Raw genomic sequence first — 26,737 nt, 5'->3', positions numbered from 1 at the left:
CTCTGGCCACTGCAGCTGCCACACATTTCTTTCACGAATATTTGTTAAGGGTTCAAGATGTGCCAAGGACGGTGCTGGGTATTAGTGGCACAAAGACAAATAAGACACAATCGTGAAAAAGAACTTCAGACGGGGGGCGGGGGAGAGACAGAGGGAGAGGAAGGGCGGGAGAGAAACTGTCAACAACTAACTGGGCTGGGAAGGGTGAGAGGACTGTCACCAGGCAGAGAAGGTTTACATGGGCCGAGGGGGCAGTGTGGCAGGCAAAATGGTGACTCCCCCAAAGATGTGCACATCCTAACCTCTGGAACCTACAAGGTTAAAGGGGACTTTGCAGACGTGCTTAAGTGAAGGATCTTGTGAGACACAGACTGTCTGGATTATTTGGGTGAGCCTGATGTAACAACAAGTGTCCTTGTAAGTCAGAGGGAGCCAGGAGAGTCAGTCAGAGGAGATATGAGGACAGAGGGGCTATGAGCCAAGGAATGCAGGCAATCTCTGGAAGAACCTGGAAAAGGTGAGGAAACAGATGGCTGCCAGAGCCTCAGAAAGGAATGCAGCCCTGCAGACACCTTACTTTTAGCCTAGGGAGACCCATTTTAGACTTTCTGACCTCTCAGATGACAATCTTATGATATGACACCTTACATCATAACTGTTTACACAAAGCCTGTCTACCCTGCTCTAAAAATTGCAGAGTAAGGGCTTAATAACTGCTGAATCAAGGAAAGGACTGAGGCATTTAAACATTGCTTTAATCTTGCTTGAGCCACATGATCTTCAGAAACACACTGTTACTTCTGCAGTAAAGAAATGACTAAAAATAACTCAAGAAAAACACTGTGTGTGCACACACATGACAGAGACATATGACTGTGAAGTTCTGTGACTACATCTGGGACAGCCAGCTAACCTGGGGCTTGCTCTGCCTTCCCTCTCCGATTATGACTCTCTGTTTTCCGCATGGAGTCTTCTTTCCGCTGCACTCTAAATGTAAGCTTTTTCCAAAGTTCTGCCCTCAAGCCTATTCTAATCTCTCCCTGTACTCCACTCCCCACCCCCAAAGCTGTTACCCACTCCTTCCACTAGAACCATCACTCCCTTGCACGTGATCTGATCGATGTCTGCTCCCCTCTCTCCACAGCACTGATCTACCAGACTCTTGGACTTCCCACTGTATTTATCCGCCTGGATGCCCTGCTAATAAAACAAACTCATCACATCCAAGAAGGGCACTGAAGACCTAAGAAGGACACGGACTTGAAGCTACTCTGGAGGAACTCACGGATTCCTGGGAAAGACACAAAAACAAGTTGATGGCATACAATGTATTAACTACATGCAGACGACAGTGAAGCTACAGTAGTACCAGTGGTTCTAAGTATGATGCTGAGTATGCCACTTGATGGGCCGGGACGGCAATCAAGAGAGATGTCTTAGAGGAAGCAACTCCTGCCAGGAGGCCTCTAAGCCTGAAAGCCCAGACATCATGACATCCGATACCTAAGAGGTTATAACACCTTAGTGACCTCTCTCTGTGGCTCTAGTATCCATCCTCTCCTTGCCACACCAGAGGCCACCAGCCTAATTCTGACTCCCACAGCCTCTCACCAGCACTACAGAAACAGATTCCTAACGCTTGTCTCCCTGGGTCCATCCTCTTCTCACTCCAATGCATCTGCCAACTGTTTGATCATCCTGACAGCACAGCCCTGATTAAAGAATTTCTTTGCTCAGAAACTCTCAATGGCAGCCTGCTCCTTGCCAGATTAAGTACAGACTCCCAGCCCAACATCAAGGCCCCACTGCTCTACAGGTGCCCTATCGTGCCCGCCCTCTATCACACCTCATGCTTCCAGGTTTAGTCAAACTCAACTATGTACCCTGAGGCATATTTGGACTCTTCTATTAAAAAGCCTCAGTATTTGAAACACATGAAGAATCAAGGTTTTCCAAGTCAGCTAGAAAACACTCCAAAGAACGCTGGCTCTCTAATCTCAGATGAAAGGCTGAATCAACATTTTGAATTTTTCACTTGCATTTCAAAGCCCCTGGCAAAATCAAACTTAAAAATCTCATAATATCACCACTCCCACCAATGTTTTTTCTTGCCATTACACTCAGTATTTTGGACTTATTTTTCTCAGCTAATATTTAACTATCTTTTTTGAAATCTACCTGGAAAAAATGCTTGGAATTACTGAGGTTTTCAAAAATTATTACTACACTCACACAGGTAAAAGGAACTTACCAAAAGAAAACTGTTCTGTAGAGACCTTAAGAAAGGAGTGGGGGGACGGAGCCTTGGAAGTTGGTAAGAACAGCTAATTGTATTCAGAATGTCTAAATAAAGAAGACATTTCGGTGGATTATGACTAAACAGAGGACTGCTGTTCCATATTTTCACGCTCCATTAACAACAACACTATTTCAGAGTTTATAAATAATTTGCAACGGGAAGGGGCCCTCTTGCTTACCTACTATGTGGCAAAAGAAAAACACATTTGAAATGCTTAAGAAAGTGTCATTTATGCTGAAAAATTCAGAAGACATACCTGTGGTTTCTCTATTCCTGAAAGAATGTCTTGCACCCTCTTTACTTCCAACTCATACTCTGCATGGCAAAAAAGAAAGAAAGAAAAACAGTTAATACCATGAGAAGGTAATAAGGTTGTCAAGTTCCTTCCCTGAGGCCTTTAACTAGGGCTGTCATTAAGTCAGCTGCCTGTTATCATGAACTTTTGGTACCAGAAACATGATAATGAAAATCAGAAACGGGGATGACTTTGGGGTAAGGATTTCTCTGTGGTTGTACTAACTTGCCACTATATCGGTTTACATATTCACAGAGTTGTCTAGATTAACACTGGGTTCTACCTAATAAGTCAACAGGCAACAGGCAATGAAAGGTCTTAAGAAGGAGAAACAGGAGACCAGCGCAGCCAGGAGCTCAGGACAATAAAGAGATGAGGTTGAAGAGACAGTGGCCAGTTCATGCAGGGCTGTGAATTCAGTTTTTAGTTCAATTTTTACTCTGAGTTCAATGGGAGTGTTTAAGTGGAGGTAATGACATGACCTTATTTTGAGTTTGACAAGATCTGTTTGGCTTCTGCCTGAATAACAGACACACAGAAGGTAAGAGTGGAAGCAGAAAGACAAGTCAGCACATTGCTGCACTGGGCCGGGTGAAGGGTAGAGTTGGCCTGGGCTAGGGATGGTAGCGGAGACAGTGAGAACGGGACTGGTTTTAGAGGTATAGGTGCTGAAGGACTGGATGTGATAGGCAAGGGTGAGGGGATGAGAAGAATCAGAGACAATCCCTACTTTTTGACTTGATCAATTGGATGGATGATGGTGCCTTTTAATAAGATGGGGAAATGGGCAAGTTTTGTGGTGAGCCAAGAACTGTTTTAAAAGCCAAAGGGGGAACAGTGCTTAGAGTAGAGAGGATGGGGTGGGAAGGATGTGTACAAAAAAGGATAAAGGATAGAGTTTAAACTTAAGAATCGGTTGCTAGAGGAACCTCTTGACTTTCACAACCTGCTTGATGGAATCTAATTTTGAGTTTATAGACTTAAGTGTTAAACCTAGTTTATGAGCTAAATGCTGGAGATATATGATTACTAAGACATATTCTTGCATCAAGATATTTCAAGGCTAGTGGGGAGAAAATGAAACCAAGAGGCAATTCCATGTTATAGGTGTTATAGATAAAAGCAATCCAAAAGAGAGCATTCCAGAAAGCTTCCTAGGAACCAACGTCTGGCTGAGCCCTCTGGACAAGCGGGCATTTAGAGCAGAAGGGGAAATGGAACTAGGGGTGAGGGGTTAGTAAGCCCACCTCTTCACAGGGCTGTTCATGCTCAATGTTCAGGTCTAATCTCAAAATCACCTTTTCAAAGAATCTCACCTCAACCCGCATCCCTGCCAGCCTCACTGCAGTCATTCTCATATCCTACTTAGTCCTTACCATGAGTTACCAAAACCTAAAAATTCATTCTCTTATTTGTTCCTTTCTTTATTACCTGTCTTTCCTACTAAAATATAAGCTTCAGGAAGGCAGAGGTATTATACGTGTGAAGTAAACAAATTTTTTCTCTAAAGAACTAGATAGCAAATATTCTGAAATTTAGGCCTCTGTCACATATTCTTTGTTTTCATAAGCCTTTAAAAATGTAACAACCATCTTAGTCTGTGAACCATACAAAAACAAGCCACTGGGCAGGCTGTAGTTTGTTGACTCCTATTCTAGGACACACACCTCATTTAGCCTACAGCACCTAGCACCGAGCACAGCACCTACAAAGCACCTAGCTCTGCATGATGAGCTCAAAAGAATGTACTAAATAAATGAACCAAGCCCATATAAAAAATAATAAGAATTTCTAGCTGGCTCCACCCTACACTTTGAAAGGATCAGTTCTTCATTTTTCCCCATTGCATTCTATTTAGTAGAGCATGTTTACCTTTATTTTGGTGAGAAAAAGAAATGGGCTGGTGGCAATACCATTGTTTTTTAATTACAACTAAAAGAAAATATACACTCAAAAGACCAAATGTCACAAGCTCATTTATAATCATGTATTCATGTTAAGATATAGATAATGGTTTATACCCGTAAGTTAAAATTGTACATACCCTCCCATTTTCTGGAAGCTCCTACTAAGTAAATCACAAATACTGTGTATCTCAGAAGTTAATTGTCAGTAAAAAAAAAAAAAAAAAAAAAAAAAAAAAAACCCAGCAAAAAACAACACCATAAGCACATTTGCAATAAATGAACTGGTTCAGTTATCAAAAAATAAAACTTTCTCAATCTCCGGTTCTTGTAGAGTTTGAAGGACCCTATGGTTCAAACGCTCATGTAGATAGATGCATTCAAACAGCCAGCTAAGGGAGGTCATTGTTTCCTTCTGCCATAACTGACCAAGGACAAGAGGCCAGACCCTATCCTTGAGGTAACAAAGGGTTAGACTAGAACACAGATAATCACCTATCCAACAAAGAAAGAGGGAAGAATTAAAGGGCTGCAAAGGAAGACTCCTCAGGACTGCATACGACACACAAGACATGAAAGAAAGGCGAGAAAACAGGATGCTTTGTCCCACAAAAACTGGAGGCCCCTCCCCCTAGCCAGTTTTCAAACACAGATGACAGAAGAAACAGTTATGCTTTAGACAGAAAAAGGAAAAATGGGAAGGGAGGTTAGATTAGAAGGGAGGAAAAAAAGATCTGTTTAAAACTGAAATGAATGGGTTTCAGGTAAGAGCCAGAAATACAAGTGAAAGGTCCTGACCGAGATAAAACAACAACTTCCAAAGAGAGCTCGGGACTTTTCTGGTCTGTCTTTGATTCTAACAATGAAAGCTGACATCTTCTGAGCAGTACTTAGGTATGTGCTCATCAATACTCAACCACCTTGCTAATTTTCACAACATCCCGTGCAAGGTGGACGTCCTCTGCTCCATTTCCTAGTGGTGAGCAGGACCGAAGTCTGTTGTGCACATCGCATTGTGCACAATATTGTTTCCATCTCCGGTGCTCAGCACAACACCTGCAGCTGTCTTTACTGACTGAGGAGTGAGGATGAGGAATGGAAGAGGAAACCAAGGCTCAGAGAGCACATGCAAGTTCCGTAAGACCACAAATCTAGCACATAGCCCCAAAGCAGGTAGAACCTCTGAGCGCATCACGACACATTCACAGGGAGCTGGGGGTCATGAGGGAGAGGATGTGGAGAGAGAAGAGCAGAGGGTGTTTGCACAGAGGTGGATGCAAGAGAGAGAAGACAGCAGCAGAGACCTTCTAAGCCAAATGAGTTGGGTTTTCTAAAAAAATAACTCGGAGCAAGCTGTCAAATGAATAGAGCTAAGACTCTGGATCTGGGGAGAAGGTATGTGAGAAAAGAAGGAACAAGAAAAAGCAGGCCATGAATGGAGCCAAATAAACAAAGGATTCTGAGAATATCAAGAACAAAAAGGGCACGGGTGGGGAGGAAAGGTAGAGAGAGGAAAATCACGATCCCATTATATCAGGAGAAATGCGGGATCCAGGCCGGACTGGAGTCAGTCTTTCTTTCAAGGTTCTAAAGTGTGAAAACAGCAAACGAAGAGAAAAATGCATTCTCACGTTTATTTAATGCTTTTCCATTTGTGCTGCCACAGACTAAGAGAAAACAGTAAATAAATGCCAGGCACACAATCTGCACACACAGGAGTGAAAATAAAATCTGTTTAACTGATTTTATTAACACATACAAAACATACTCTTGTATGAAAGCTAACGGTCTTGTATGAAAATGCCAAAATTCACAACTCTACTACCGAAACAACCGAGTTAACTCAGACCCTGGACTACCTCTCGCTAAACAAGATTTAACTATGCTTTGGAGTAGTCTATGAATGATCACCCTTCCCATAAAACAGCTTCGGAGCTCAGCTACACAGAATATATAGTCACGCGCTGCATAACGACACCGTGGTCAACGATGGACTATATATACAACGGTGGTCCCATAAGATGAATACCATATAGTCTAAGTGTGCAGTATGCTAGGTTTGTGTAAGTGCACTCTACGATGTTTGTACAACGATGAAATCGTCTAATGACGCACTTTTCAAAACATATCCTTGCTGTTAAGTGGCTCATTGACTATTTCAGAGTTTGATCAAGCTTCTGCTTGCTTGAATGCTTTCTTTTTCTTTTTCTCTCTCTCTCACACACACACACAGACACCTCATATTGTGAGAGAGAAAGAATAACTAGTCCTCTAACAAAAATTAACCAACAAAACAAAAAAAGAATAGTTCTGGTGATTTGCCTTTAGGCATATCTGTATTCAGGCAAATTTACACCAAGTTAAAAAGAAAACTATTTCTTGTTTGCTCCCCCCGCCCACCCCAGAATTTGGTGTGTGTCAACTGAACAAAAGACCATTCCAGAAGAGGCAGGAATGCAAAGTTCTGGTGCAAGGTTGCAGGGCGAGGTTCTCTTTCTTTATTATCGGGCCTGCCTTCTTCCTGCTGTTGGCAGCATGTAAATGAATCCAGAGACAAATCTTATAGGCCAACTTTGTATTTCTCTCTCCCCACACCAAGCTGCCCTGAGGTAATAAACAAACAGATTAAAACCATTTTTCCACCTGCTTCAATTTTGTTCATGACCCCGGCCAAAGCGGATGGACATGACAACCCACCTTTTCCATCGTTATTATCTTAATATTTGAAAGTTTCGCCCCTGCAGTGAAGATTGGGCTGATCAATAAAAAAGGATTACGGGGGACTCTTGGAGGGCACTCCAAACAGAGAAGGGGCATCTTTGTTTTGCAGATACAGGCACACAACTGGAGGTGGGCTCTTTCTGGAGAAGGAGTTAAGATGGAGCCTCTAGTTTAAACACGCCCCAATGAGCTGAGAACCACCCTATTTGGAAATGCCAAAAAAAGGGAAGGGGGGAGTCAGCTCAGTGACTTACACGTTTCTTCCCCCTAAAAGCAAATCTCCTCCCAAGTAAATGAAGCATTTTTAGTAAAAGGAAGGTTAAAATAAAAATACACAACCAAAGCAAATACTTTTTTTAAAAGAAAAAAAAATAACCCCACACATAGTGAAATTTAAACTTTCCACAAATAATGGTTTTCATGTTTGCTCCAAAAAGAACCGAAAGTTCAGACTGTTTGAATAACTGTAAGGCCTAAACTAATTAAAATATCTCCCTTTATAAACACAATTTACTTCGTTGGTTTGTTTCACATTTTTTCCTTCTTAGAAAAGAAATACAGCTAGACACTTAGCTGCTCGCTATAGAATGTATTTACGGTTGTAACAGCCTCTTCATTCCAATGGAATGACATCAGCACTATTTCTCTGGAAACCTTCTGTCTAGCTCTCATCCACAGGGTTCATTTACAGATATGCCCGACATAACATAATATGCTTTCTTAGTTTTGCCAAGGAGCTGACTTAGCCACTTTCTTTAACAAATTATATATAATAAACTAGGGGCGTAGAAAACATGCAACTTCTGGTCATGCCCATTTTGGGGATAAGAGACTTAAAATCAACAGCAAATATTCAATATAAGAACTAAATGAACAGAAATAAATACTTGCGGGTGAAAAAAAAACATGAGTCAATAATAACGACAAGCTGGATATCTAGTCAATGCTACTAATGCTGATGAGAACGAATGGGGATGAAGGAAGACAGTTTAAGAATGCTTGTTAAACTGCTTTTCCTATCAGAAAAATAATCAGCTATCTTCATTTTTAAAATATTACTTATGCTGGGGGAAAAGAGAGGAATCAATAAATGCATACAAAAGTAGGATTAATTATCTAAGAATCACCATTTACTGATTATGATCCACAGTCAATGGTGTTAAATACAAATATTAAAAATGTGTGAAATCACAAGGAATAAATTTGCATAATATAAGGACAATGCAGTTAATCCCCATAGACAAATATTCCAGAAATATCTTCAGCTATCAATCATCCTGATGCTAAAAAATGCAAAGACAGGAGCAGACCCCATGACCTAGTGGTTAAGTTTGGCATGCTCCGCTTTGGGTTTGCAGGTTTGGATCCTGGGCACGGACCTACGCCACTCATCAGCCATGCTGTGGTGGTGACCCACATATAAAATAGAGGAAGACTGGCAAAGATGTTAGCTCAGGGTGACCTTTCTCAGTGAAAAACAAAAGCAAAGACAAATATCTCTCTAGCCATTTAGCTGGTTAAGTGGTCACTCTATTTGAAATCCTGAAAGATAGCCAAGGGAATACCAGACTCTCAACACGAAAAAGCAAGCAGCAGGCAGGTGAACATATGTTGTGGGAAGTTGCCTTCCACTCTAGGAAAATATTTTCAAGAGCAACTTGGGTTCCAAAGAAATTCTCGAACCTTAGAGAAAGGAGAAGAGGAGAGGTGAATTCCTCTTGCAGGTGGAGCACCCGGCTGGACAGGAGGGATGCCAGAGAATGTAAATGGGACAGAGGGGGCTGATTTCCTCTGAGCTTTTGTTGCTATTTCTGGAATTCAGTAGAAAGAATGATTTTTGTTCCTGGCCCAAGATTTGAGCAAAGTCCTACCGGGAACATTCACATTAATCCACTTGCAGGCAAAATGGGTCCCTTCAGGCAAATGCTGTACAACGCTTTAGGTAATAAGAGGGACAACAGGGAAGTACTAGGCCTGCGTCTTTAATGAAAAGGAAACTACCAGATACAATGGATACCCTTGTTGGCTCCCAGGTCAACTCAGTTTCTCTCTCAATCACCTTCTGCAAAGGCAACTAAATTGGGTTCTACCTGAAATATTAGGAGATTCTATGCTCACTTCTGTCAAATTCCCTAAGAAAAATTCCTGTGTTTATCTCACAAGGCAAAAATCGTATATATACACATGGAACTGGACAAAAGCAGCTAGTATTTTTAAGAACAGCAAATTAAACGGGAATGAAAAACCCACACAAATGGATAAAGTATGAGGTAGATATGTGTGCCTGGCAAGCCTGACTCCAGCACCAGTCCCCTACTTTCCTTCCCTCCGCCTGTTTGAACCATTTCACTGGCTGGCCAGGCCCTAAGCTGCACCAGATATAGCGCTCTTATTTTGGGGGAAGGCTCAACTCCATGATTATCCAGCAAGAGCTGGCACCCTCCCTGGGTGTGTAACAGGAAAGCAATCGCTTAAACACAGGATAGAACGACTTACAAAGGTAATTAAGGTTTACACACTACTTTCTGCGTTGGCATCTATAAACATTTCCACAAAATGTTTTTTCATTAAGACTTGGCATGTCACATCAAAAACTTTTTAAGTAGCTTATTCAATACTTTTTCAAGACAGTGTCAACTCACAGGCAGAATCCAGACAGCACAATTTTGTAAAACGTTAAATCTGAAAGAGAATCTTAATATTTCTATCACCCATACAGCAAGTTTTGAACAGTCTTTACATCCACGTTTTCTTAATTGATGCCTCAGATGACTAAATTACATGCATTTGTGGATGTGGACAGACATTCAGTCTACGGCCAAAGAACCCACTGAAGCTCATCAGCTGATGTGGGGATCAAATCCAGAGCTAACTTCATGTGCCAGGGCTCCAAGTAACTCACCAGAGTTCTGGCATATGGAAAAGTCACTACCATCCATGGTACAACCTACCTCAACCAGGAAACTAGCAAAGGTGACATATTTGGGTACGTACTCAAATGCATATAGCCACCAGGCAGGTAAGGTCAACAAGTAAAAGAAGGTGGACACATCAGACAAAAGGGAAGGGTGAGGACTATGGAAAACTGAAAAAGACCTCACCCTATGTGAGGGGGGCAGAAGCTATGTATCCAATCAATTATTGCCTTATGGGTCTACGGTTGACAAATATTGCTGTTTGTCTAGAGAATCTAGAAATGAAAAACTTTTTGTGAATTTGCCTGATTTATAAAAATATATATTTCTAATAATTTTTAATTAAAGAAAAGTGAAGGAGTAGTACTACGAACACCCATACTTTCTCCACCTAGATTGAGCAATTGTTAACATTGTGCTATACTTGCAGGCTCAAATTTTATCTCTACATGTACACATACACTTCTTTTCCTGAACTATTTGAAAGGAAGTTGTTGATCTTACGACACTTCACCCCAAAAACTTGAGCATGTCCTCCCTAAGAATCATTTCACATAATCAGAACCAAGAGACTTCACATTGATAGAAGAAAATCTAATCTACGTTCCATATTCCAATATCCCCAATTTTTCCAATAATGTCTCTAATCCATCCAACCAAGAAACCCATGTGGCATTAGTTGTCAGGTTTCATCAGTCTCCTTTAACCTAAAATGGAAATACCCTATCCTTTTGTCGTCTTAAAGCTGACATTTTGAAGAGTCCAGACCAGTTTTCTTATGCCACTATCTGGATTGTGTGACTATCTCCTCATAAATAGATTCAGGCTAAAAATTTTTGGCAAGAATTCTATACACATGCACTTGCCATTCCATTACATGAGGAAGCATGTGGTGCCGGCCCGAACCTTTCGGTGTTGCTCAGCACTTGCATCACTTGGTAACAGTGTCTGTGCAACATATTTCTCTGTTGTCAAAGCATCCTCTCCCCTTTCACCTGATGATTATAGGAAACACTGATAATCCTTGCCAGCAGATATTATTATACTGACAGTTGCAAGACAGTGATGTTCCTAATTCTATATTAATTAGTTCCCTCTCCCACTTTAAGTATCTATCAACTCATGGATTCTAATTTTTTTCTGCTTTTTCACCCCAAATGCCCCCAGTACATAGTTGTATATTTTAGCTGTGGGTCCTTCTGGTTGTGGCACGTGGGACACCACCTCAGTGTGGCCTGACGAGCAGTGCCACGTCCGCGCTCAGGATCTGAACCAGTGAAACCCTGGGCCACCAAAGTGGAGCGTGAACTTAACCACTCGGCCACGGGGCCGGCCCTTGGATTCTATTTTTTATTCAATAAAATTTGTAATACTACATTTCCATCATTCTTTTGGATGCTAAAACTGTCCCAAATGTAGCCAGCGGGAGGCCCTTCAAGCTGTTTTCTGTCCCCTTTGTCCACTTCCTTGAGACTTTTGTTTTGAACACCTGTTAAATATTCCGGTTTAAGATCACTGGGCCAACAATGAGAACACGTGCAGACTGCAGCGGAGAGATTTTAGTAGCATAAAGTAAAATTTATCCAAAATTTCTGGATGTGTCAAAAGCAACTGTTACCCAAGGATTTTCTTATTTAAATGTGACCGGAAAGAGAAAAACTATCTAAATATTTCTTATTTCTGTATCTTTTAGAAATTAAAGTTAAAACAAAGCAAATCAATAACCCAAAAGCCATCTTAAATGACATTTTAAAATGTAGCAAATGTGAACTCTAGAAACTCAGACATAAACCATGGTAAACTTTAAGCAGGAAAACACAGAACACACTTGGCTCTCCTTGGATTGTGTAATTTCTGCTCTCAATTTAATCTGGCTGTGTTTCATTTCTTGTTCTCCCTAATCAACAATTCCCTTTAAAAAACAGATAATCAAAAGAGACAGCACCATCTGTCCCAACACAGAAAAAAAAAAAAAGAAAAAAGACTGTATTCTAAACGCACCAAAGTGAGAAATAAACTAAAATGAAAAGTTCGACTGGGCCAGCAAGCAGGAGATGTCTCTACGGAGGATGCTATCTACAAGAGACTTTTCTCCAGAATTGGGACCCCTCTTTGAGGACTAGAAGCCCTCTACTCTTCAAGTCTTTTCATTTCATTCTCCAAAACATCTATGATAGAGCAGACATCCCACGAATTCAAGATCAATGTGAAAGAAGTCGAGCTGTTTTCAAGCAAACTATTCTATACCAAAGGCATATACACTGATCTTCCTGTCTCATTCTAAGTCTTTTATAAAATTAAATTATTTGGAATTTATTCAGTTTTCTGTATAAAGGACTCCTGAGCCACACAGCTGCATCTCTGTCATCCAAATGGGCTTCCCTTGTTGTTCAAACATGATCTCCTTAGGCCTTAATAAATGTCTTTTGCATGTATATTAAAAAATTCAGTTACAAGGTCTGAGAACTGGAATACTGCACCTATACCCCCAACCAACTTTATAAACGGCACATCTTACCAGGCACATTTCAAAGTCTGCAGATGAAAAAACCATGCTCACCTGGTCCCCATCTCCTCAGAGCTGGGGTATACAACCCCAGGACCAGGGTGAGCTCATCAGGCCTGGGTGAACCCGTGAGCAAAAGCAGTCATTTGGGTGACGGACCAAACTAGACAAGAAATAAAAACGCACAAGAGGAAAATATACAAGACAAGATAGCACAGAAGAAAAAAGCAGAAGAGACAGCCTAAAAAAAGGGGGGGTGGAGGGGAAGCTGGACAGGAAAGGAATGAGTGACGGAGATAAAAAGATTCAAATTACAGCTCTCAGCAATGATATTAAATTGACAATTCCTCATCTAGATAACTGATTTTAAAATAATTTCCTAGAGATTATAATGATAAAATTCCTATTATAAAAACATCAAGATGTCAAAGGCTAATTTGTGAGAGACAAAGCTTTAAGTCACCCAAGGGTGGAAGGAGAGTAGGGAATATGCATGTGAGTCTATCCCTCCCCTCCTGCTCTAGCTGTTTCTTCTCATCCTTTGTGCCTCCCTCCAGGCAGTGTTGCCTTTATCCCTCACTTGCAATGGTGCTCTCTGTAGCATCTCCCCTACCATCCCACCCTCCTCTCCGTATTGAAGTATATGTCCCACTGCCTGTCTTTCTGCTCACAGTATGTATCCTCCACCTCTCCAAAAAACGATATGGGTAAACTTCATGGGTACAGGAATGCTGTCTGTGCTGTGTGTCATTGATCTCTCCAGTGCCTAGGTAGTGCCTGGCACAGAAACCTTCACTGAACGTATGACTGAATAAATGGTCAGAGAAATACTCCCCGTCAATGCCTATAGTATGCTTTTTTTTTTTTTAAAAGATTTTATTTTTTTTCCTTTTTCTCCCCAAAGGCCCCCGGTACATAGTTGTATATTCTTCGTTGTGGGTCCTTCTAGTTGTGGCATGTGGGACGCTGCCTCAGCGTGGTTTGATGAGCAGTGCCATGTCAGCACCCAGGATTCGAACCAACGAAACACTGTGCTGCCTGCAGCGGAGCGCGTGAACTTAACCACTCGGCCACGGGGCCAGCCCCGCCTATAGTATGCTTTTATTCTCCAAATATTTAGAAACAAGTACATGATAGACATCATGGTGGAGAGAGTTATAAGCGGAGACACCTTAATAGATCACAATATTATATATCAAATAACACATTACAATAAAACTGTGTCAAAAATCTATCAATCTTGGGACTGGCTCGGTGGCATAGTGGTTAAGTTCGCGCACTCTACTTTGGTGGCCCAGGGTTCATGGGTTCAGATGCTGGGTAGGGACCTACACACTGCTCATCAAGCCATGCTGTGGCAGCACCCCACATACAAAATAGAGGAAGACTGGCACAGATGGTAGCTCAAGGACAATCTTCTTCAAGCAGAAAGAAGAAGATTGGCAACAGATGTTAGCTCAGGGCCAATCTTCCTCACCAAAAAAAAAAAAAAAAAAAAAACCTGTAGATCTATATTTTTACATAGGAAACCACTATGCACATACTAAATAAATTCAGTCAGAATCCTAAATTTGGTGTGGATTAGAACTATTTCTACAGCCAAAGCTAACAGTCTGCCTGGCAAAAAACTGAATAAAGCCATCGTGCTTGCTGTGATGATAAAAATGCAACTGAGCACATCACTAATTAAGCAATTGAGAATTCTTAGACCTCACTCTGGACAGTATCCTGGAGAAGAATGGAGCATTTTACCTACTAGCGGTAATTTTTTAAGCTGCTATGTACTAATCTTATTTCAGAAAATTAAATGAGAATGCATAAAGTTGTTTTTAGAGGCTAAAATGCCACGGTTTCGTTTAGCCAAGTTAGTTGTTTTCCAGCTTTCCTGTTCCACAATAGTTTTTTTGTGTGCACAAATCATGCGTCTCTAAAGAAACATTTGAGATGACTCTATTATGCCTATTTAGCAATTAATTACTCAGCCAAATAGGAAAGTTTGACCTGCAAAAGTATTTGCAAGTCTCCCTTTTTGCAATCTTAATGCGTGCTTCCAACTGCCCTGACTACCCTTTCTCTTTCCGCCCTGGAGGATGGGACTGGCTTTCTTCCCATAATTAACAGTCCTCCAGTTGCAATCCCAGTGAAGGAAAAGCTCACCATTCTCCATTGAGGGATCTCATTCTTTGCACGGCTCTCTATCCCAGGCTCACAAAGTCCCACTTGGCTGCACTGTGGACTTGTCTTTACGGCTTAACACCTGTAGCAGTCTAGCAGCTGAGACACTTTGAGGAAAACAATGCCATTTGCTCAAACTTTAACTTCCAACCAAGAGTCTGTTTACCCTTGAGCAAAAGGTTAATTTAGATTTCTTTGATCCTGCTGACAATAAGCAATTCAACTCACCCATTCCTGATGAAATTTTCTCAATAAACTCCCAAACGACCCTTTACACTTGAGAGTCCAACAAAAAGACACCCTGAGAGATAGGAGCCGGAAGGGTGTGTACACAGCAGTTCCATTTTATTCCTACAGAGTAAAGATGTATCTTTTCACTTACAAATTCACCATGAGGAATGGAAAACACAGGTGAGTCTTAAGTTCTAAAGAAGTGTGATTTTTTTTCTATCAATGTTTTCATTAGAATAAAAGCCAGCCCTAGTGGTCTAGTGGTTAAGATTTGGAGCTCTCACTGTCGGGGCCCAGGTTTGTTTCCCAGTCAAGGAACCACACCAGAACCACACCACACGTCTGTCAGCTGTCACACTGGCAGCAATGTGTTGCTGTGATGCTGAAAGCTATGCAACAGGTATTTCAAATACAAGCGGGGTCACCCATGGTGGAAAGGTTTCAGGGGAGCTTCCAGACTAAGAAAGACTAAGGAAGAAGGATCTGGCCACTCACTTTGGAAAAAACTGGCCATGAAAACCCTATGAATAGCAGTGGAGCATTGTCTGATATAGTGCAAAGGACAGCACCAAAAAGACCAGGCATGGTTCCACTCTGCTGCACACAAAGTCACTAGGAGTCAGAATCGACTGGATTGCACTAACAAATTAGAATAAAATTTTATTAAAATATTTTGAATACCCAGAGCAATTCAAAGAATTAAAAAGTACAGTATAAAAATATTGTTTATAATTAGATAGCCCTGTGTAATGTATTGTTATCGACTGAACTGTGTTCTCCCCCAAATCCATATATTTAATTCTGAAACCCCAGTACCTCAGAATGTGACTGTATTTATAGATAGTGTCTTCTCAGAGGTAATTAAGTTAAAATGAGGTCATTAGGGTGGGCCCCAACCCAATATGACTAATGTCCTTATAACAGGAGGAAATTTGGACACAGACACAGAGCGGGAAGAGGATGTGAAGACAGAGGGAAAAGATGGCCATCTACACACCAGAGACAGCTGGAACAGATCCTTCCTTTGTGGCCTCAGAAGGAACCAACCCGTAGATACTTTGATCTCAGACTTCTAGCCTCCAGAACCGTGAGAAAATAAGTCTCTGTTGTATAAGCCATCCTGTTTGTGGTACTTTTATACGGTAGCCCTAATAATCTAATACATGTATCATGCATATGCAAATATATATTTGCTTTTACTATACCCATTTACTAGATATAGATCCTACAAACTAGAGCTTTTAAGAATGGGATCAGGATCACACAGGCAAATCTAAAAGAACTCAGAATCAACCTTCAGTCTCTGATTCTCAGCCTAACTCTTCTTGGGGGAACTCCAAAACCTCCTCTTATCCTGCCATCCCCGGCGTCCAAGGGGAACAAGGAGGGGTGGGGAGAACAATTTTACTTATGAAGATAAACAAATTTATCAGCTTGAAGGGACTGCTGGACTACTTGGTTCAGCACAAAATAATTACACTGGAAGTTAAAATGTGTTTTTATAATACTGCTTCCATAAGAGGTCATATCCAATTACAAGGCCAATTTAGAAGTCCAAAAAGAAACTACTGAAAATCATTTGAAAAGCTGATCCAAAAAAGGACCATTTCCTATGACAATTCTACACACTATCTCGTGCCAAGGCATCAGTAACACAATATTCTACCCCCCACACCCCCCACGTATAGAAATATATCATTCAAGATGTTTTGAGGCTAGAACACTATTATGCAGTAATTGCTTCCAAAACACGTTACAGTATTTTTGCAGCTGACTGTGGCTTTAGAGGAGAAGCACATACTGGTTCCAAGAGAACGGAGACGATGCTGGATCGTTAAACTACAGCTGTTTGCTAGGCAGCACCACCTGAAATATCTGTGTTGTTTTCTTCCCAACCAGCTAGTACAGAGTGTATCTGACTACCCAACTTATTTATGGCTCCAGCTGTTTTTCTATATTTTCAGACACTTGGCATTAGCTTGAAAGTCTATGCAGCCATTTTTCTTAAGTCTTTCAGTAAGGATAAAGAAGTGCTGAACTGTACAGCGGATACTAATTCTATTCTTAGATAAAGGAACAACCACTAAAGTATAAAGTAATATCTTTGCATCAGTAGAATGAAGCTCCTAATTTGACCGTAACAGCCACTGAGCCAAAGTCTCAAAAACACTTTCCTTTGTGGAGGAAACACCAATCTACTGGAGAGTGTGGCCCAGGCCTGTGTTTCTGAGGAGGCTAATAGTTGTGCTGTGTACATATAAGTCCCCATATTATAACAAACCAGTACAAAGGAAGATATGGAGGGAGGGTATGTGATTAGGAGAGCAGTTGAAGGTGGATGGTCTGCCTGACTTGTCTGAATGCACGACAAAGGTACTTCTAATGAAATGGACACACAGAAAAAGAGCTGAGGAAACTGATTCAAGAGTTTAAGTCATAACCGATGAGAACTAGTCTTCACTGTAATGTAATTACACTACATTATTAGCGTTATTGTGAACTAGTCTTCATTTCTCCATTCTGAATTAAATGTAAAACTCTTATTCTGTCTGCCCTATCTACTGAGCTTCTCATAAGTACATTAATCAACAGTGGTTACTAAAATGCAATTGAGTAAGAAATTGCATGACCAGAATTATAAATGATGCATCGAAGTGAGTGACCTATGAAGACTCATCGTCTACAACAATTCAAGTTTCACATTTGATCAGGGTTATATTCCAGCAGGATAAAGTGAAATGAACTCGAGAAAAAGCAAATGGGTTTTGTGCAGATTTGGGTTTATAGCTACCTAAGATTGTGAAATTATAAGCATTCCATCTGCTCACCAGCTGTGGTCCCTAATCCTCTTTAATAACTTCAGCTTGCACGACTCCATGAGAATCCAGGCGTCTTCCAAATTTCACTTTACATTAGTTGCCAGGATTGATTTTTAGACCCCAGCGTCCAGTGAAAGTAGCATAAAGCTGATTTTGCTGGCAGGTGTTAATTTTCAGAGGAAGTGAAAGGAAGTGGGAAGAGAGACTAAGAATGGGAAGAAAGAAATTAAGGAAGTTCCAAGATCATCACACTGAGTTTTTGGGGTTCTATGCTCTCCAGCAAAGACTAAAGACTTAAATAAAGAATATTTGCCTGAAATATGAACTTAAAAATTTCCTGAAACTTGTAAAAGGAAACATCTAAAATAATGATCACGGCCAGTTGTGTGTAGAATGAAGTTATGTCTTCCAGAGCAGTCAGTCCTCTTCCTCAATGCAGCCCATCACCTCTGCCTTTTGGTCATTGACCGGAGACAGGGTCACAGCACTGTGAACTGTAACCCATTGTCACAAAGCTCAGCCACTTTTTCCTTAAGGTATTTAAGGCAGTTTCTAGCTAGACTCCATATAGAAGGTCATCATAGCTTCATTCAAGAATAGAAAAGGTGTTCTACTAAAGAAAATACCCAGATTTTATTAAAGTTGCAAACAGGACTCATGGTAATACATTTTATTACTTTTAACCTCCAAAACACCTTTCCCTCCCGCAACACTCAGACAGTTATTGCAGAGAGTAAGAGAAGGAATGGTTTCTTTCTGACCCTTGAGTTTGGCGACAACCTGGTTTCCAGGCAAACACAGGTTTATATCTCCCACGTCTTTAGTTCAGACTGCTGGAATCTTTCAAGAAACAGCTGGAATTAGAGGTCTCTGATTAAGCCCAGTGATCATCTGGACCCAAATGATAGTATCTTAAGGGCGTAGATTTGCTTCCTATTCAGATGTGTTCTACCAGAACAAGCTTATCTCCTAGGCTACAGATCACAGGGGCTTCCTTTCCTAGAATGCTATTTTTAGGGGGCTTTCTGAACCAAGATGGTAGAGTGCACCCTTGCTCCAAAATGTCAATGTACTACCTGGTGGAGAACGCTTTCACACGTGGATGAAGTCACCACTCATCATTCCTAAAGCAGAACCTGTTGTTCTGTCTCTCATTCTATTGAAGTTGATGCATTCCCCTTTTTATTTCTGGCACAAACCTGAAGTTTACTTAAGATCTTCCCCATAAGAGCAAGGTAGTCCTGGCTGGAAGAGCCAAGTGGGGAGCAAGCAGGCAAACGGTCCCTAGCACTACCACAAAGAGGTCGGAAAACTCAGATTTCACAACATTTCCCCCCATATCAGAAAAGAACATTTTCATCTCCCCTTTCAATAGAATAAGAGCATACAAAAGCTTTCTGAGTGCCAAAGACGCCGAGAACAACCAGGTGTCCCTCAACAACAGGGACATGTTCTGAGAAACACATCGTTAGGTCATTTAATTGTTGGAACATCACAGAGTGCACTTACACAAACCTAGAGGGGATAGCCTACTGCACACCCAGGCTGTATGGTACTAACCTTATGGGATCACCGTCATATGCATGGTCCGTTACTGACCAAAACATCGCTATGCAGGGCGTGACTGTATTACAAAAGTTATTATACCATTCTTTAAAGACGGTTTAATAAAAGTGCTAAGAGAATCAGACTACCAAAAGCTGTTGTCTGAAAAACATCCCAAACTATGGGAGAAAGCAATCATTTAAAACAAAAGGTTTCCATATTAAAATCTATTCCGAAATGTTTTTACTGCCATGCCAACAAGAGTCTCTGAGTGAAATTTTAATTCCCATGAATTACATGAAACGCAACGTAATTGGATAAGGGAAAACACAAAGCCCAGACTCCACCTAAGGGTAAAAGCTAATGGGAGCAGAAATGACAGGGCCGGCCAAAAGGGCCTCTGCCACCGAGAGAGGTTAATTCTTACTGAACAAAAATGAGGGGAGCAGTGACGACAGTTTATTGCATTTATTTGGCAGGAAGGAAATAAAAGAGTTCATTATAGGAGAGCCCTTCATCAGTGTGGATGCAATAGGCATAGCATCCGATTCTTACCCAGCAGTTCAGTTCCTCAAGAATGCGTTTTGTGCTACGTGCTGTGCAATTCCAGCACATAAACAAGCATAATAAATGAGGTGGTAACTCCTCGCAATGCCGTGCAATTCTGTATTTTAACCCAAGCCTTATAAAATGAAATTTTTTAAACAAATTCAGCAATTCATATTATCTATAAAAGATGTTTGGAAGGCCCTCTGAATGAGCTCTGCACGTGAACTTGTGACACAACTCCAATCTGTTTCCAGTCCATGCAAGGGGTGAACTCTGCAGCAAGAATACAGATGACATAGACACATATGCACAAACATGCTCAGGTCAGCTGGGGGGGTGCCATGAAGAACATTTTTAAAGGGTGATGTGACGGAGGAGTCTCAGAAGGCCTCTCTGACCCCGAAGTTTTTGGTCTCCTCCAGGAACGACGAGGAGGGCCCTACCGCACAAAGAGCAAGAGAAGTTTCAAGGCAGAAGAAACAAAGAGTGAAGGCCCTCAGGCAGAAAGGACCTGGCCTGTTCGAGGACTGGGAAGGAAGGCCTGGAGCCCGGGGAGCTGGAGCAGGGCTGGAAGCAGCTGAGGCAGCCCTCAGTCTATGCAGACTTTGATACTGGGGTAAAGAGTCTGCTCTTTACTCTAAGTTCGAAAAGAATACAAGGTTTTAACAAGATCCCCTGGCTACTGTGTGGAGAAATGAATTGTAAGGGAATAAAGTTAAAGCAGAGAGACTAGCTCAGGGAATAAAATTTCTATGAAAGTGTGCATGACCACACACAGATTAAAAAACAAGCACTGTACAGGGGAAATCTCCGTACCTTCTTCTCAATTTGGCCCCAAACCTAAAACTGCTCTAAAAAAATAGTCTTTAAAAAACAAAACAAGGGGCTAGCCCCATGGCCGAGTGGTTAAGTTTGCGTGCTCTGCTTTTGCGGCCCAGGGTTCACAGGTTCAGATCCTGGGCCCGGACCTAGCACTTCAGGTCAAGCCACTCTGCGGTGGCATCCCACACAAAATAAAAGAAGATTGGCACAGATGTTAGCTCAGTGACAATCTTCCTCAAGCAAAAAAGAGGAAGATGGGCAGGGGCCAGCCTGGTGGCACAGCAGTTAAGTTAGCACATTGTACTTCAGCGGCCTGGGGTTGGCTCGTTTGGATCCTGGGTGTGGACCTATGCACCACTTGTCAAGCCATGCTATGGCAAGCGTCCCACATACAAAGTAGAGGAAGATGGGCACAGATGTTCGCTCAGGGCCAGTCTTCTTCAGCAAAAAAGAAGAGGATTGGCAGCAGATGTTAGCTCACAGCTAATCTTCCTCAAAAAAAAAAAAAAAAAAAAGACGAAGATGGGCAATAGATGTTAGCTCAGGGCCAATCTTCCTCACAAACAAAACAAAGTAACAAAAAAACAAGCCTATAATAATATTGGAAATTTAGGAAAAGAGTCACATTTAATGAAAAATGTTTTAAATGTACAGAAACTTATTACTTGTTTTACAATAATCAAAGTGACTTTCTAGTCCTAAGTTTTAACATATGACTTTAATATCTAAGAAGAGTGGCAAGTCAAATGACCACGCATATATATTCAAGGAAATGTCCTATGGAAAACCAAGGGTTTGTAGCATACTTGCTCTACAACCTAAAGAAGCCAGAACAGGGAGAAAGTTGTGAATCACAGTACGCACGCTCCATTGTGGTCTGAAGTTATCCTTGTTTTGAATGCTGCTGATCAGAGAGATACTGTACTATAGACCGCAACATCATTCTAGACAGCAAGTAATACCAAAAGCAGTAAGTCATATTCTCTACATTTAAGATTTCAACATATTTCCATGAATGTTGTGGCTTACAAAAAAAGCCAAACTCTACTAAATGGAAAATGTATTTCGGTCTCCAGAGCTGTTCTCAAATAGTAAAACAATTTAGCAGACATACTTCAATAATTTTTCCCAAAGTCCTTTATTTTTCTCATTTAAATTGGTTCCAAAAGGAACTGGCAGGGCATAGTATATGCTGTAAGTGATTGATACTCATATGGAAAAAAACACGTAAGTAGCTAAACTAAAGACTCAAGACTGTGGGTAGAGTTAAATGGCTTAAATTAGACAGACAATGTCTTAAATTCATTGAAAGTAAGACTGGAAAAGCTATTCCAGACAGGTAACATGATGCCATCCCCTCAGCTTCTCTTCCCCCTTATTAAGGTCCCAGCAATACCACAAGAGGTGATTATACAACTGAACTGGTACATCTGATACGGTTTGAACCGGGCCACGGGGAGATGGTGACCCACATAACTGGTAGTGTAGCCTCCATTCCTTGATTCCCATATACAGACTGTCATGGAATCTGTACCTGCTGTCTTCTGTCATGTATCATCTTAGCGAGTTCTCATGTTTGGCTAAAACTTTTTTTTCCCCTACATTTTCTTTCTTCTTCATTTACACAATCTGGGCTTTGTACCTCAACTTCACTCCTCTCACCAACCTCTTGTTTTAGGACTTCTCATAATTCTATAATTACAGTCCAAGGAAATTTTTGAAACCCACAGCAGATACAGAGTTTTGACTAATTTTTTCATCCAATCAATGACTTGCTGATGTTTAAACTATACAGTTATATATATGCAGCTTTAACATCTATTTTGCATCAAGTTTCAGAGAATCACAGAATTCTATAAGAGGAAATAATCCTAACTGATTTCAAATACTATCTGGTATGTAGTTAAAATATTTTCTGTCTTTCCATTTTAGGCAAAACATTCACCCAAGGGCAAAAAAGGAAATCTATAAGACATAAGCTTCATTACATCAGGCAATAATTATTAAAAACATAGCAAGGCAGATAACAGGGCTCTAGAATTTATCACCCATTTGACATCTCAGGGTCCATATAACTCTTCCACAAAAGTAAACCAATAATTAGACTCCGCCTAGATGACAGCCACCAAGGAAAGAACACATGTACTCACTCAATACTGATCGATTTATATAATTGATTGATTGATTGATACAATTTATCTGTAACTCATTGAAAAGCCTCTGGTGGATGATGAGGAAGGAGCAGGAATACATCAATCAGATCTAAACAGTACGCAGGGCAACGGGCTGGCTCTGGCCAAGTTTCTAGAATGGGAATACCAGAAGTAGCCCGTGGTAGGCTGAAAATGGCTCTCAAAGGATATCCACATCCTATTCCCTGGAGCCTGTGAACGTTATCTTACATGGCAAAGTCTTTGGAGATGTGATTAAGGATTCTGAGATGGGAAAATTATCCTGGATTATCTGAGTGGGCCTTAAATAAAATCAAATGTATTCTTACAAGAGGGAAGCAGAGGAAGATGCGACACATCCAGAGGGGAAGGCAATGTGAAGATGGAGCAGAAAGAGTTTTGAAGATGCCGGTCTTGAAGATGAGAGTGATGCAGCCACAAGCAAAGGAATGCTGGCATCCACTGGCTGGAAGAAGAAAGGAAGAGATTCTTCTCTAAGAGCCTCTGTTGGGAGCTCGACCCTGCGGACACCCTGCTTTCAGCCCAGTCATACTAATTCCAGACTTCTGACCTCCAAAATTGTATTCTCCAGATTCCCTCCAGAACTGAGAGAGAATGAATTTCTGTTGTTTTAAATCACTAACTTTTTGGTGATTTGTTAGCCACGGGAAACTAATACACAGCCTATCAGAGGTGTGCTCCATCATGCTAACCTCTTCAAGGATGGCAGTAATTTCAGTATGATTAGGGAGAGGGCAAAGAAAAGTAAGCCAAATTAAATGACTGGGTTCATATGATGTGCCAGGGCTGTGCTAGAGTTTTCACAAACTTTTATTTTTAATCCATTCTCCTAATAATATAGAACTGAAAATTGCTACTCAATTTTTTGGGTCTGACTACAACAGACTAAGTCACCACATTGTATTATCCCAAATTTAGCATGGGGATAGAAAAGATTCAGAACACTGGCATGTACCCTTGCTCAAATGCAGTTGCCTAGTCACAGAAATTACCTTTTGCTTTAGATATCCCATTTAAAATGATTCAAAAATGCTGAGGGAACATCTGCTCACAACAGTGTAGCAGAAAGATAGACAAGATGCTTTCCAATAAGCCTGATGGGAAAATGGCCTTTTTGTAGCAGATACTATGTACAGTGTCCATAAATCTAGGCCTGAAAATATGCCCAGAAGACTCAGGAAATTGGATAAAACTGAAAAATTACCCACACGAGTTTCCAGAAAACACTCGATTCTCAAATGCCTCAAATTTCTCTTGAAAAAAATAATTTTCCAGGAACGAAACCACCACCTAAATAAAGTATAATTAACCTAATTGTCACCTATGATTACCACTTGTCTAGGGATGGTTTACCTTCCATTCTGGGGTCTCATTCTCTAACATTAATCAATAAGAATCTAGCCATCATTCCAACTGAACATCCTGGGCACTGTAACCTTATTCCATTTTATTCCTTGGTATCTTTATAAAATCCAATATACTCTGCCTTAAAGAGGCAACTACCACCCCCCAAAAACATCACTTTGGATACGCTTCCTGCAAAAATAACCTATCAGTGGACATATTATCCACATTCCCTGGTGTTCACTGATTTCTCTTACTCTTTCTTAACATTGAAAGGGGGGGAAAAATTAACTCTGGCGTAGCAACAGGCGAAAAATGGAACAGAGATTTATGTTGCCCAGATACTTATCAACTATCAAATCACACTGGGGGTTGAAATATTAGATTGAATCATATAACATTTCTAATATTTAATTGCTTTTAACCTAAAAAACCCAGCAATTTCCTATGGACCTACTCAATATTATGAATGAACCCTACAGATAATTTCTGAGCATCATTTTTAATCTTTACTAGAGCTAGTACCAGCAGCAAGCTGGACACATTCTCCCTTCTCTTCTTATCCAGGGCTGGTTACCTGCTGGTGAGAAGACTACTGAAAGTAAACATGGACAAAGGGGTAAGCAGGAAGGAAATAGAAACAAGGGACACAGTTAATCTACCAAGTTGGTCACACTCCTTAAAGAAGAGCTATCTTTTTCTTTAGACGTGCTCAATGAGCTTGTAACACTGTCTTAAAATAAGAGCAAGTCTTCAATCTTTCTTCTTCAACATAAAAAATCTAGTACTAAAAACATTCTTCTCATCTATCATCTCCTATCTCCTTTCTCATTCCAAAGAAATAAAATAAAAATACTCCAGCAGTAAATGAACAAATGAGCAAATAAACAAAAAGTTCTGAATTTAAAAAGTCCATTCATATTATTAGTGATGATACATACGGCAGGTCACAGAAGTCAGGTATACCGAGTGGGGGAAAAAAAGAATTCACAGAATTTAAAAATGCAAGGAATAAAAAAAAAGTATAAAATAGGAGAAAAGAGAATCCCAATATCTGGGCACAAAACATCCCACAGATTATCAAGTTCAGAAAACCAAATTTTGGAAAGCTTAAGTATGAAAGCTAATGCATCAAAGATTACTGTGAGCATCTCCCATTCCAACTAGGGGGTAGCGTGAGCACTGGTAACCAATGGCCTTGAAATTATTCATAAGGAATGATGCAGAGGGGCCGGCGCCATGGCCGAGTGGTTAAGTTCACGTGCTCTGCTTCGGCGGCCCAGGGTTTCACTGGTTCTGATCCTGGGCACGGACATGGCACCACTCATCAGGTCATGCTGAGGTGGCATCCCATATAGCACAACCAGAGGCACTCACAACTACAATATACAACTATGTACCAGGGTGCTTTGGGGAGAAGAAAAAAAAAAAAAAAAAAGACTGGCAACAGATGTTAGCACAGGTGCCAATCTTTAAAAAGAAAACAAAAAAGAAATGATGCAGAAAACAGGCAGGTATGCATTGCAGAATCAGGCAAATCAGCAGTAAATCTTACAGACTCCTATCTAAAAGATAATCCTGCTTCTGTAAAATGCTATGTAGTAGTGACTTATGAAACTTCATAGAGACAGTCTGCCTTCATGCATGATCATCTAGATGGTGTTGAGTCCACCAAATCTGGAAATTGAAATCTATAGAGAATAATACTTCACAGACATGAATACCTTCAATGAAATGGAAATACAGTTTCAGACGAAAACTGTCTGCAATCAAATTTGAGCCACCCTCTCATGGATGACAGGTGAGTAGTAAACAACATTAATGGCGTTAGCGCATTTCAAAAAATTTTAAAAACCTGATAGCTGAAGAATTAAGGCACCAATAATCATTTTTCACTTAAGTAACACATAATTTTTAACCACAGTTTTCAAGAGATGTTGGTATCTTCTGGAGTTCCTTGGAGTAACATTCCACCACAAGATAAATCTTCTTGAAAGACTAAATACATATTTTTTTGAATGTGCTTGGCAAGATAATTAAATAGTTTTGAGAAACTCAGTGAACCTAAAATATGGCAGTTTCTCCATCCCTCTTTGTTTTAAGGCTTTTACTGCTCCATATAATAATCTGTCTGGTCAAATAGGGAAAAAGAGGACAAGGGAAGTTCACCATGTGAATTTAGAGCAGCAGTAATAAATGCATTTATCACAATTTTAAAAAATTGTTGGTAGACCTATTTCTTCCCTCTCACTTCCTCATGTTTCTTTCCTGGGGTAGTTCTAATACATCTAGAAAGCAAGGCTTGGGCATATAATAGAAATGCCATCAAAATTCCTTTTTATTATATACAGCCATGTGTCGCTTAACAACGGGGATAGTTCTGAGAAATACATCGTTAGGGATTTGTGTGAACGTCACAG

At 40.7% G+C, this 26,737-nt stretch overlaps 1 protein-coding gene across 10 annotated transcripts in view; it reads right to left on the bottom strand.

Moving 5' to 3' along the window:
* Nucleotides 1-26,737, bottom strand: part of FNDC3B (fibronectin type III domain containing 3B) — a 357,265-nt gene that overhangs the window by 128,236 nt on the left and 202,292 nt on the right. For all 10 annotated transcript variants that reach the window (XM_070583136.1, XM_070583131.1, XM_008512875.2 and 7 more), the window contains exon 7: nt 2,556-2,614. In XM_070583136.1, coding sequence (XP_070439237.1) covers nt 2,556-2,614 — 59 coding nt within the window. The remainder of the gene's footprint in view (nt 1-2,555; nt 2,615-26,737) is intronic.

This window comes from Equus przewalskii, chromosome 18, assembly GCF_037783145.1.
Source record: "Equus przewalskii isolate Varuska chromosome 18, EquPr2, whole genome shotgun sequence".
Lineage (NCBI taxonomy): Eukaryota > Metazoa > Chordata > Mammalia > Perissodactyla > Equidae > Equus > Equus przewalskii.
Note: the sequence above shows the minus strand (reverse complement) of the source record. Positions and strands in the feature narration are given on the sequence as shown.